Source organism: Canis aureus, chromosome 12 (assembly GCF_053574225.1).
Source record: "Canis aureus isolate CA01 chromosome 12, VMU_Caureus_v.1.0, whole genome shotgun sequence".
Classification (NCBI taxonomy): domain Eukaryota; kingdom Metazoa; phylum Chordata; class Mammalia; order Carnivora; family Canidae; genus Canis; species Canis aureus.
Window position 1 is genome coordinate 11,196,360 of NC_135622.1, and position 13,057 is coordinate 11,209,416.

The window sequence follows — 13,057 nt, forward strand, 5'->3', positions numbered from 1 at the left end:
TGCTCTACATCTCCCGGAGGATGCAAATGAACCATGGAGAGCGCAATCTTCCAGCTTACTTCCTCTCCTCATTACATGAATCTTTTAGCAGTTCATTTTTTGAATTTTAGTTAAAAATCAATGAATTAACATACGGTGTATGAATAGTTTCAGAGGCAGAGCTCAGTGTTCATCACTTGTATTCAACACCCAGTGCTCATTACATCAAGTGCCCCCTTAATGCCCATGACGCAGTTACCCCAACCCCCGAACCATCTCCCCTCCAGCAACCCTCAGTTTGTTTCTATAGTTAAAAGCCTCTTATGGTTTGCCTCCCTGTTTCCCTCTTATTTTTTCCTTCCCTTCCCCTGTGTTCCTCTGCTGTGTTTCTTAAACTTCCCATATGAGTGAAATCATAGGGTATTTGTCTTTCTCTGACACTTCATTCAGCACAATACCCTCTAGTTCCATCCACGTCATTGCAAATTTTAAACACTGTAAAACAAAGTTCTCTCTCTTAAAAATACAAACTGAAAGACATTTCTTGCTAGTATGTCAGAATTAAGTGATGTGTGTTGCACACTTTATTAAGGGAAATAATTTTCAAAGAAGAGCTGGAGGCTTGGGGGAAAGGGACTGGCATTAACAAGCCTCCCCTCCCTAAGGGCCTATGACGTGGTAGGTCCCTTGGAGGAACTCTGGTAGTGCTTGTGACCTTTGTAACAACTCTGCCAGGGAATTTTATAAGTCCTAGTTTAAGGATAAGTACATGGAAGCTAACTTGTCAAAGCCATCCCCTGGCACAGCCATAAAACTACAGCTGGGAAACGGGACAGCATGTGAGCCTCCAGTTCGTGGCACCTCATTTAACATCAGTACTGAACGCCTTTCAACGGACAGGCACCATGCTAGGCAGGCAGTAGGGATACAAAGCCATACAGGCTACTCCCTGGGATGGCATCCTTCTAAAACCTTATGTGGTCATCAGAGGCATGCACAGAAGCTGTGACAACACAAATGAGGGATGTCTGGCACCCTAGAGGTGATGCAGACAGATTTCTGAATGTGCAGCCGGACTTGGCTCTTGGACTGCAATGACAGCAAGTTCAGTCACTAATAGAGGGGTCAGCGGAGATGACCGGGACCGCTCCCAGAGAAAAGCCTTCAGCTGAACAGAATCCCAACCTGCCCTTCAAAACGCACTGAGCCCGCTATCCACGACAATAGCACTGTGCATCACGCAAAAGGAACACTGTTTGGGTTAAAATGAGGATTTCTGGAAAATGAGAAATGGCACAATCCAGCTGGTTCACCCTGAGTGGGATGCTCAGTTGCCCTGGTCAGGGGCTCAGTAACAGAAGTGACCTAAGGAAACTGAGAAAGGTGCTCTATAAAAGAGCTTTTAAAAAGCATTGCTAAACTGCCTGCTGACAAGTAGCAAAAGCAGGATGCATTCCTCCCCTCAACAAAGTCGAGTGGGCCTTAAGAGGTTAAGAAAAGTCTTGTCAGGTCCTCCAGTTCTATGCCTTATGTAAGGATTTCTAGATGATAGGGGCTGGGTCCATGGAGTTCTATCTCCAGAGAGTCAATAACCTTATCTGTTGGGGCTCTCAGATTACACACAGACTATGCAAAACCTTCCAGTGGTAGTGTATTTCCATATTGGATTGATATCCTGCAGAAAAACTCATAAACACAAAACCCAAGAAATACCACACTAAAAAATGAATTCCAACTGCATTTGGTCTGAAAAGCATTCTAATCACCATGAAGCACTTAGCAGATACTGCCTATGGACAAAGACAACAGAACTTAAGTACTTACGGATTTAAGGGCATGTATATGTGCGTACCCTACGTGCTGCATTTCATATTCATCTATACTCACCATTTTTGATTAATCAAGTAGATGCAGATAGGGTAAGAGGGAATCTCTATGAGGCCGGACAAGGCCAGGTTGGCATAAATATTTCCGCCTAGATCGCCTGCGCTGAGAGTGAGGCCATAGTACACCAAGCTGCACACAAACCTGCAGTTGGGGATAAGAGACAAGAAAGCCAACAGAAAAAGCATATGAGAATCTGCCAGAGAAGATTCAATCACTAGCTCAGTATAATGTCATCTGTCTAAAGCAATAAGCTTGACGTTCCCAGTGACCTTCCTATCGCAATCTACATTTATACTAGGAAAAAAAATACAAATGAAAGGGGCCGTTGAGCTACAGCTAGATGCTTTTGGCCGGCTCCCAAAAGGGCAAAGACATTGTCTGTCCTTTCATCAGGCATATCTGCATTTAATAGAAGACAATGACTATTCTCGCTTTATTTAATCCGGCAGTTTATGGAACACTTGCCACAGGCGACTGCTGTGATATTGTCAAAATGACTCGAGAAAAGAGCTCCCAAGGGGAAAGCCAACAGAGGATGGTGTTGAGAATGAGTGCTGAGAAGCGACTGGATGGCCAGTGGGTCACCTGCAGGCCAGAAATGACTGGCCCTCCAACCCTTGACCAGGTTCTCAACTCGCCCAGCATTTGCCAGGTGTCTATGCTGCCAACATCCAGATGGGAAAGAGAAGACCAGGAGCCCAGCAGGGGCTGGATCCTCCAGGAGGAGCAGCTGAGGAAGGACCCTTTGAGAAGCCATCAGTCTATTTCTGCATGCTCTTGCTGCAACACTTGGGGAGAGCCTGCTAGGCAGCAGGCACTGTGCCAGGTACTGATCCTACCTCCCATGGGCCAGGAACTGAGGAGCCCGGGAGCTCATAAGCCCAACAAAGAGCCATCCTGAAGCTCCAAGCTGGGGCTTTCTCAGACAAAGAAACAAACAAACGTCTGTGCCTAGGAAATGGAATTATTGAAAATAAAATGAAACAGAACAGAATGAACAAAAGCAAAACCCTAAAACTAGGCTTTACTAGTCTATGAACACATTTTGTAAACCATACATTTCTACCAAATGTACTGCAGGCTTTGAAAATCCGTCAGTTTTTATGTTTTTGCAATTCAGCTTGACAGGTGTTTATTACAGGGAAGTTCCTGTTTGGTTCCCTTAGGTTTCCTTAGAAAACATCCGATGAGCTATGGCTATAAGGAGATCAAACAGAAGACGGAAAGCTTTCTTTTCATATCTGCCAAAACAGCAAAGTGGGTCATGTGTCCAGGGCTATTAAGAAGGGGCTGCAGGGAACAGGAGAGAGACAGGAGGAGGCGAAAGGGCCGGAGATGGACTGCTTAGTGGGTCATCCCTCCCTGGCAAATGAGCCAGTGGCAGCACCTACTTCCTGCTACAGCTCACTGGGTGGAGCTGTCACTCGTGTACTAAGGATGATGAGCAGTGTCGGAGCCAGGCTATCATGTGTGAGGATGCAAGGTGACACTGGGCTGTCTGTGTTCCCTGTCCCTAGCAGCTTGTCTGCAAGCAGTAAGGTAAACAAATTTAAACCCATGCAGCTTTCTAAACTATTTTAAAAATCCTTTCTACCTGCAGTAAACACCCTCTTCTGCCATGTGTTGTGTGTATCAGTGTGTGACTACTCTGCACTGAACACAGAAATCCTGGGGCTCCTAGGTAGCTCAGTTGGTTAAGCATCCAACTCTTGATTTTGGCTCAGGTCACGATCTCAGGGTTGTGAGACCAAGCTCGCATCCTGGGATTCCCCCCTCCCCCTCTTTGCCCCTCTACCCCTCTCTCTGCTTGCTCTCATGCTCCTTCTCTCTCAAAAACAAAATAAAACCCAAATAAATAAATTATATATATATATATATATATATATATATATATATATATATATATATATCCCAGTGAAGTAATTCCAACCATGGAAACACACATACATATTTAAACACAGTTTGAATAGTAGCAAGTCAGACACAAATAAACTAAGCCAGTTCAGGACATGAGAGGCATGCAGAACCTGCCAGTGGTGGGAGAGCATGGGAAAGGAGGGACTATGGTCCCAAGGCAGGGACTCTGCTCACGAGGTTCCTTAATGGCAAGTGGGTCATTGGGATGCATAATTACAGCTATTAAAATCATTTCAATCCTTTTTATGGGCTTCAATAAAAATTTAGAATGCTTGCAAAATATTTAACAGTATATTTAGGGCATCAAAGAACTATTAAAAAAAAAGTACTAGTGTGGGAAATAACCAAAGGAACAGATGTGAAACACAGAGGTATCATTTTACTCCCTGGTAAGGGCCTTCTTCGATGACAGATCTACAGAAAAGACTTGAGAGTTTTATGGCATCTTCAAAAACAACAGCAGTTATGTGCAATGACACTGTCTCTATTATGGCATATTTTAGCATTTGGAGCCCAGGGGGAAGAGGTTTATTTGAGAAGAACTCCTTTGGCTGTGTAAAATATAAAATAAACAGGGACATTCTCCCTGGCTCCCAGTCTACTTTGTTTGTTCGTCTGTTTTTTATCCCCTGAAGGCCAGAATCCAAAACTTAGTATGCCTCAAAAAACCCCAAAAACTTTAAAAACAAGAAGTAAATTATCCTCAAGAAGTAGGCAGAGAGTTTGCCTGTCTATATGACATGCAAATGTGGAATTTTATAGAGCCCAAAGCACCTGAACATATTTCCTAAGTGTCTGCGATAGGCAGATCCTCAAATGATCAGCTCCTGTGCCAGATTGTCAGGTTTGCTTTTAAAAGTTCCCTTAATCTCCATGTCTCCAAGCTTATGTCCTCTGTTCCACATTTATTCTGCATCTGTGATATTCCAGCACTGTTCTGGGTCTGTGGGGAAGGCAGCAGTTGGTGTGGCCCTGGCCCCTAACCATACAGGTGGCAGCCAGTGCTTGGCTGCATAGAAAAAGAGAACCATGATATAGAAAAATATATTCACAGCATCTTCCTCTCAATCTGCTGTTCTTTACAGCTTTCTATCTAAGATCACTTTCATAGATTATGCTCCTTAATTCCCACATGAAAAAGGTTGGTTTCCACGCTGCCTTCATGGCAAATGCATACCAACCAGCACAACAGTCCTTCAAGCCAGTAAGTATGATGTTCACACCCTAACAATGGACCCGAATTATGGCACCCGAGCAGAATGTACTGGCATAACTAGGAGATGCTGTGGGTGAGGTTCTAGACTACCACAATACAGTGAATAGATGTATAAAGCAAGTCAGATGAATTGTGTGGCTTCCCAGTGCATATGAAAGTTATGTTTACACTATATTCTAGTCTATTAAATGTGCAAAAGTATTATTATCTAAAAAAAACAAGGTAGATACCTTAATTTAAAATATCTTATTGCTACAAAATGCTAACCACCATCTGAGCTTCTGAGGCAGTCATAATCTTTTTGCTGGGTGAGGGTCTTGCCTCCATGCTGATGGCTGCTGATTGAGCAGGGGGCTGGTTGCTGAAGGCTGGGGTGGCTGGAGCAATTTCTTCAACTAAGACAACAGTGAAGGTTGTCACATCGATTGATCTTTTCCTTTCATGAATGATTTCTCTGTAGCATGTGATGCTGTTTGATAGCATTCTACCCACAGTAGGACGTCTTTCAGAATTGTAGTCAATCTTCTCAAACCCTGCCGCTGCTGTATCAACAAAGTTTATGTAATATTCTAACTCCTCTGTTGCCATTTCAACAGTCTTCATAGCATCTTCACCAGGAGTACATTCCATCTCAAGAAACCACTTTCTGTGCTCATCTGTAAGAAAGTGACTTCCTCCATTCAAGTTTGATCATGAGATTGCAGCGATTCAGTCCCATCTTCAGGCTCTAATTCTATCTAGTTCACTTGCTGTTTCCACCACACCTACAGTTACTGCCTATACCGAAGTCTCAAACCCCTCAAAGTCATCCATGAAAGTTGGAAATCAACTTCTTCCAAACTCCTGTTAATGTTGATATTATGACCCTTTCCTAGGAATCATGAATATTCTATTTTTTTAAAGATTTTATTCATCCATTCATGAAACACACACACACACACACCACACACACACACACAGAGAGAGAGAGAGAGAGAGAGAGAGAGAGAGAGAGAGGCAGAGACACAGAGGGAGAAGCAGGCTCCATGCAGGGAGCCTGACATGGGACTCGATCCCGGGTCTCCAGGACCATGCCCTGGGCCGAAGGCAAGTGCTAAAGCGCTGAGCCACTCAGGCTGCCTGGAATCATGAATATTCTTAATGTCATCTAGATGTATCCTTTCCGGAAGGTTCCCAATTGACTTCGCCCAGATCCATCACAGGAATCACTATCTATGGCACCAATGTCCTTATGAAATGCAGGTCTTAAATAATAAGGTTTAAAAGTTGAAATCGCTCCTTGATACATGCACTGCAGAACAGATGTTGTGTTGGCAGGCATGAAAACAATATTAATTTCATTGTACATCTCCATCAGAGCTCTTGGGCACCCAGGTGTATTGTCAGTGAGCAGTAATATTTTGAAAGATCTTTTTTTTTTTCTTTTTTCTGAGCAGTAGGTCTCAATAATGGGCTTAAAATATTTAGTAAACCATGTTGTAAACAAATGTGCTGTCATCCAGGCTTTGTTGTTCCCTTTAGAGAGCATGGGAAGAGTAGATTTAGTGTAGTCTTAAGGTAGCTAGGATTTTCCAAATGGTCAATGAGCACTGGTTTCAATTTAAAGTCACCAGCTGCACTGGCCCCTATCAGGTGTCAAACTGTCTGGGCACTGACTTCTCCTCTCCAGCTATAAAAGTCTTACACGGCATCTTCTTCCAAATGAAGGCTGTGTCATCTACATGGAAATTTGTTTTTTAGTGTAGCCTTCTTTGTGAATTATCTTAGCTAGATCTTCTGGATAACTTGCAGCTTCTTTGTTAGCACTTGCTGCTTCACCTTGTGCTTTTATATTATGGAGATGGCTTCTTTCCTTAAACTTCACGAGCTAACCTCTGTTAGCTTCTGACTTTTCTTTTGCAGCTTCCTCACCTCTCTCAGCCTTCAGAGGGTTGAAGAAAATTAGGATCTTGCTCTGGATTAGGCTCTGGCTTAAGGGAATATTGTGCTTGGTTTGATCTTTTATCTGGACCATGAAAACTTTATTCATATCAGCAATAAAGCTGTTTTGCTTTTAATCATCCATATGTTCACTGGAGTAGCACTTTTCAGTTCCTTTAGGAGCTTTTTTTTTTTACTGAAAATTCAGCTAACTGGCACAAGAAGCCTAGTTTGGTCGGTCTTGGATCCTCACTAAACTGATTCATTTCTAGTTTTTGATTTAAAGTAAGAGATGTGCAATTTTTCTTTTCACTTGAACACAAAGAGATCATGGTAGGCCTAATTAACTGGTCTAATTCCAATATTGTTGTGTCTCAAGGAATAGAGAGACAAAAGAGGGAGAGACACAGGGGAATGGCCAATCAGTGGAATGGTCAGAACACACACATTTATTAGATTCACTGTTGTATATAGGTGTGGTTCATGGTGCCCCAAAACAATAATAGTAATACCAAGGTTTACTGATCACAGATCACCATGACAAATATGATAATAGTGGAAAGGTTTTGAAATATTGTGAGCATTAACAAAATGAGTCATGAAGTGAGCAAATACTGTTGGAAAATGGTGCCAGTACACTTGCTTGATGCAGGGTTGCCACAAATCTTCAATTGTAAAAAACACAGTATCTGAGAAGCACAATAAAATGTGGTAGGCCTATAGAGTACTAAAACATACATGCAGTTCATATACTCTCTTCACTGCCCATCCACTTCTCTCCTTTCCACTTCATGCTTTAAGTGGAACCATCTTGAATCATTCAGTGTGATTCGCATGAATGCTAAGAGCATTTTGAGAGGCAGGAAGGAATAAGGTAAACAAGAAAATCAGGTTTAGAGAATGCCAATCTCTTCATTCACTGATTTGTACATGTGACTTTGAGTCCATCGTTTCCCACTCTCAGGATTCCATCTGTGCAAGGAACACCACTGCCTACCCACCCCCAGGAGTGAGTGAGTGAGCTAGCAAGTGGAAATGCCACTCAAAGTACAGCCCAGGGCACTACAACTAGAGCATGGTAACTGACCACTTGCTGCTAAAACCAAAGGGAGGTACTTTAAGCTCCTATTTAGAAACTCTTCTAATATGCTTTCTTTCCTCTTTTTTTTTTTCTTGAGTTTGGTGGGGGGGTACTTAAATATTTACATTGAAGAGCTCAGGAGCAAAGATGTGTTTCTGCTGTCTATTTACTCAAGTTCAGTAAACATTCCATGGGTAAACCATGGGTTTCTCCTTGACCAGAAGAGGATGCTGCAAAAGCAGAGGAGAGAAGATGTGTTCTTATGAAAACAACTTCAAGCTGACAAATCAGGTCAAATTTTCTGTAACCCCGTAGAAGGAACATATTATCAACAGCCCATTTAGCAACCAGAGGTGAGGATCAAGCCCTTAGATATAATTACCAGATGAACATCAGGGTCAGTGTGTGCCCCAAGAGGATCCGGTAACGGAACAGATCCAGGAAACTTCCGGTCTCTCTGTAGCTCCTGCTGCCCGGGTGTGTTAGTGAGAACGTACACTTGAGCTTGCGGTTCCTCTTGGCAATGAGGTACAGAGCGGCTTCAGCCTCACTCAGCCGACCCTGGGAGTATAACCAACGAGGTGATTCAGGAATGAATCTGAAAGAGATGTCATTAAAGGCTGTGTATTCATAGAGGAATATGGGCACGGGGAGGAGAGAATTCACCTTGGAATATGTGGATTCTTTCACCACAACCAGAATCCATGTGAGCTTTCTTTTTCTTTTTTTTAAAGATTTTTATTTATTTGACAGAGAGAGGGAGCACTAGCAGGGGTAGGCACAGGTGTAGGGAGAAGGAGAAGCAAGCTCCCCGCTGAGCTGAGAACCCAATGTGCAGCTGAATCCCATAAGCCTGGGATCATGACCTGAGCCAAAGGCTGCCACTTAACCAACTGAGCCACCCAGGTGACCCCCCATGTGAGATTTCAAACTAACTCTCCCAATAACAGGTGAAAAAGAGAGGGGGGGGCCACTTTCAACAGTGTGCCAGTGTTAAAAAGTAGCCTGCTTTATGAATGGAATGGAAACCAAGAACATACTTCTAAAACAGCAGTGGAAAAAAAAAAAAAAAAGGTAAGCAGTATGCATTTATTTTTTAAACAAATTTTAACAGATGAATGGCAAGTTAAACCTAAAATAATGAATTATACAAGTTTTTCATAAAGCACAGGTCAGAAAGAGGGTTCTAAATCCTAACAAAGTGTGAAAATAATACTACAGAGGGGCAGCCCTGGTGCCTCAGTGGTTTAGCACCTGCCTTTAGCCCAGGGTGTGATCCTGGAGACCCAGGATTGAGTCCCACATCGGGCTCCCTGCATGGAGCCTGCTTCTCCCTCTGCCTGTGTCTCTGCCTCTCTCTGTCACTCATGAATAGATAAATTTTAAAAAATTAAAAAAAAAAGAAAATAATACTACAGAGATAGCAGGTAGTTAAGTTCTTACAAAGCCTCACAATTTTTATTGTCTCATCAGAAAAAATAAATTAAAAAAAATGTTTTTAACATAGTGATGTTTTTAAGAAGGCAGAGATTATTTTAAGACTACATAAAAATTAAACAGGGTTTATCACATCTCAACTACTTTCAAGCATTTACTGCTTCAAAACACTTGAATCAGCTGACACACTCTGTCCTCAGGATATTTCCTGTCCCCCACAACCTTAAAGAATAAAAGTCATTTCCTGGTTAACTTCCAGGTACCAAACAATTGTTTTCTACTCTAACTACAAAGTATTGAACAATTATATCGCCACCGATATTTTCCGATAGTTTTAAGACTTAACTCTCTGATGTGTCTTTTTCCTCTTCACACTTCTGTGTGCAGGTCTAGAGGACTTGCCAAAGACAAACTTGGACAGGAACAGAGATGCCTTATTTACTAAATACAGCATCTAGTATCTTTTGATCTACTGTGACATTATTTGCATAAAATGAGACTTCTATAAGTACCACCAGCTGTGGAAGATGCCTTTTAGAATTCTCCATGCCTTTCCATGAAGGATGGTGAAGTGGCAACAAATGCCACGGAATCTGGAACTTCATTGATGGCCAGTCCATCAATAACCACTTGTTGAGCACTTTCATTTTGTATCGAGCAATGCAGTAGGTGCTCAGAGGAAACAAGAAGGCACGAATCCTCTGAGAGCTTTGCTAGTGGGGAGAGAACATTTGTGCACATTCGTGCATTTGATTGTCAACAAAAGCAGGGACACAGGCCTTCTACAACAGCCTGAAAAATCCCTTGATTTGCAACTTCATTACCACTTGATTGTTATTACTGATACACAAGTAGATAATCAAGTAAAATATTGTTGTGTTGGAAATTAGGTCTGCTGATCATCAAGGGGACCCACTGACCCTCTCCACTGGGCCGCTTATGAGCTACCATGTAAACCACCTGTTTGAGTCTAAATGCAAATACAAAGAACATAAACGAAGCCTACTGTGATGAATAGAGAGAGTATGCCTGGGAAGGAAAAATAAGTGACATACCAGAAGACCATTGCAATAAAAATGAAAACTGAGGGGGGTGGGGAGGTGAGAGAAAAGAGATAGGAAAGAGCAGAAATACTAATAATCACTATCTCTGGGGAACTTAGGTCCCTGTCCTTCTCCAAATTTCCCTGTTTTCAGAATTGTTGATAAGCATTAATCACTGTGAAAATGTTTGTAAATGACTGTTCTATAAATGTTTACATTACTGTTAAATGTTTATAAATCATTTTTATACTTGAGAGATAGTTGTTACTTGAGAGAGATTTTATACTTGAGAGATTTACATTACTGATAAATGTTTATAAATCATTTTTATACTTGAGAGATAGTCAAGCTTTGGAAACTTGAGTTAATACACTGTGTGAGGGAAAGGGTTTGACATGTACACAAACCTGACCCCAAATGTTCCCACATTTGGAGAAGGCAAATTACACAAAGGCTCACTTGCTGCCAATGGGTAGACTTGGGAAGAGAAATTCTAACACATGCAGATTTTGCACAGCAAACAGCAAGATGTGTTTTAATTTTTAATTTTTTTTTTTAAGATTTTATTTATTTTTCTGAGAGAGTGAGTGAGAGAGAGCATGAGCAGAGGGAGGAGCAGAGGGAGAGGGAGAAGCAGATTCCCCGATGAGCAGGGAGCCTGATGCAGGGCTCGATCCCCAGACTCCAGGATCATGACCTGAGCCAAAGGCAGATAGCAGACACTTAATGGAATGAGTCACCGCACGCCCCACAGGATGTGTTTTTAAAAGAAAAAGCAGTCTTGAACATGCTGCCCCCTCCACAGTGCTGGGGCCACCTTTGGAAGCTGTAGTGCTAATTTAACAACGTTGCCTCTGCTCAAAACATGTCCTGTGAATTTCTTAGAAGGCAGGAAATCTTTGTAAATTTGGGGGGCACTGATTTTTAGAGTAAAACTGTTCAAATTCAAGTATTGTGAAAATGAGGAATTTTTAAGCACTGCAATAATATTTCTAATAAGACAAAAAAAAACAAGGTAAGACTCTAAAATAACATGACTTATTCTTATGTCGTTGACAGCTAATCCTGAAGGTTAATTCCAGCTGTTTTTGTGCCAACACCTGTCCCATGGATACGAAAGATCATCTGTGCGGGAGGCCCTGGGCTTTACTGTTGGGGGACATGTAACCGAGCAGAGAGCCTGCAGCCATCGGGAGGGAGCTCCTGGGGCAGAAAGAGACAGACTCCCACGTGAGTGGGAATAAGAGCACTGCTCAAAGGGCATGAGGCACATGGGGTAAGTGCTGTATAATTCAGAAACAAAAGCAAATGATGTGTAGCTGGAGATGTGATGGGGTGAAGTTTGCAGAGGGTGGCAGTTGAACAAACCTGGAAGGCCAGGAGTTAAATAGGAAGAAATGGAGAGCAGGGTATTGGAAGAGCAGGGGCAGCAGCAAGCAGGGGGCCCGGACAGGACAGCACAAGCTGATGCCAAACTACAGGCAGCTTGCCGTGCCTGGAGCACAGGGTCTGGGAAACCAGCTGGGAGACGATCCGAAAAGATACACTGAAGGCTGGCTGTGGGAAGGCCTAATGGAATAAATATGTGTTTCAGTTTTATATGCTCTTTTCTCTCTGCTTCCTATTTTTTCCTGACCTAAATTCATTTCCTAGGGTGTGGACGTCCCCACCTAGCACTAGGCTGTAACAAACTCAGACTACATTCAGGAAAGAAAGGCAGAACAGCTCATGCCATCCATTGAAGTTGCTCTAATAAGAGACTTATTAGCCATTTAAAAGGAAGATTCATTCATCTGCCCACATTTACATGAATGCTTATTAATTCAAAGACAATACTAGGCACCCATTTATCGCAAAAATTTATAATACATGAACTAATAAAAGGTTGTTAGTTTCCCTTTCTGGTAGAATTATGTCATTCCAATTCACATAACTAAATACATTTAATACATTTTGCTCTTTTAAGTATAGGCAAACCATTTCTATTATATTCTCTTTTTTAAAAGATTTTATTTATTTATTCATGAGAGACACACAGAGAGAGGCAGAGACACAGGCAGGGGGAGAAGCAGGCTCCCTGGGGAAGCCCGATGCAGGACTTGATCCTGGGACTCCGGGAACAAGGCAGGCGCTCAACCACTGAACCACCCAGGTGTCCCATATTATATTCATTTTTTAAAGCTTGTTTATTCATTTTTAAATAATCTCCACACCCAATATGGGGCTTGAACTCACAACCTGAGATCAAGAGACCCGTGCTCTTCTGCTGAGCCAGCCAGGAGCCCCACTATTACAATCATTTTTACATTTAATTCTCTTATTTCAAAGAGAATACAAAAACAGACTTTGTTCAATCCTCAATCCACCAAACCTCAATTAGTAGAACTTGAATAAAGAACGACTCTACTAAAGAAGCATCTGAAGGAAAATTCTACTACAGATGTCCCTTACTTTATGGCACAGAAGCTGGTACCATTGGCTGAAAATTTTATTTATTCCAAAGATTTTATTTATTTATTTATTCATGGGAGACAGAGAGAGAGAGAGAGAGAGAGAGAGAGAGAAAGAGGCAGAGAC

General features: G+C 42.1%; 1 protein-coding gene across 6 annotated transcripts in view; it reads right to left on the bottom strand.

Moving 5' to 3' along the window:
- The window catches only part of SLC22A15 (solute carrier family 22 member 15), an 81,731-nt gene that overhangs the window by 21,825 nt on the left and 46,849 nt on the right, over positions 1–13,057 (bottom strand). For 5 of the 6 annotated variants that reach the window (XR_013348984.1, XM_077842725.1, XM_077842724.1 and 2 more), the window contains exons 6-7: positions 8,383–8,598; positions 1,867–2,007 (exon numbers count right to left, since the gene is read on the bottom strand). Coding sequence is in view for 5 of the 6 variants with exons in the window: in XM_077842725.1 (XP_077698851.1) it covers positions 1,867–2,007; positions 8,383–8,598 (357 nt within the window). In the remaining variant the exon portion in view is untranslated. The remainder of the gene's footprint in view (positions 1–1,866; positions 2,008–8,382; positions 8,599–13,057) is intronic. The other variant, XM_077842727.1, reaches the window with a different exon arrangement.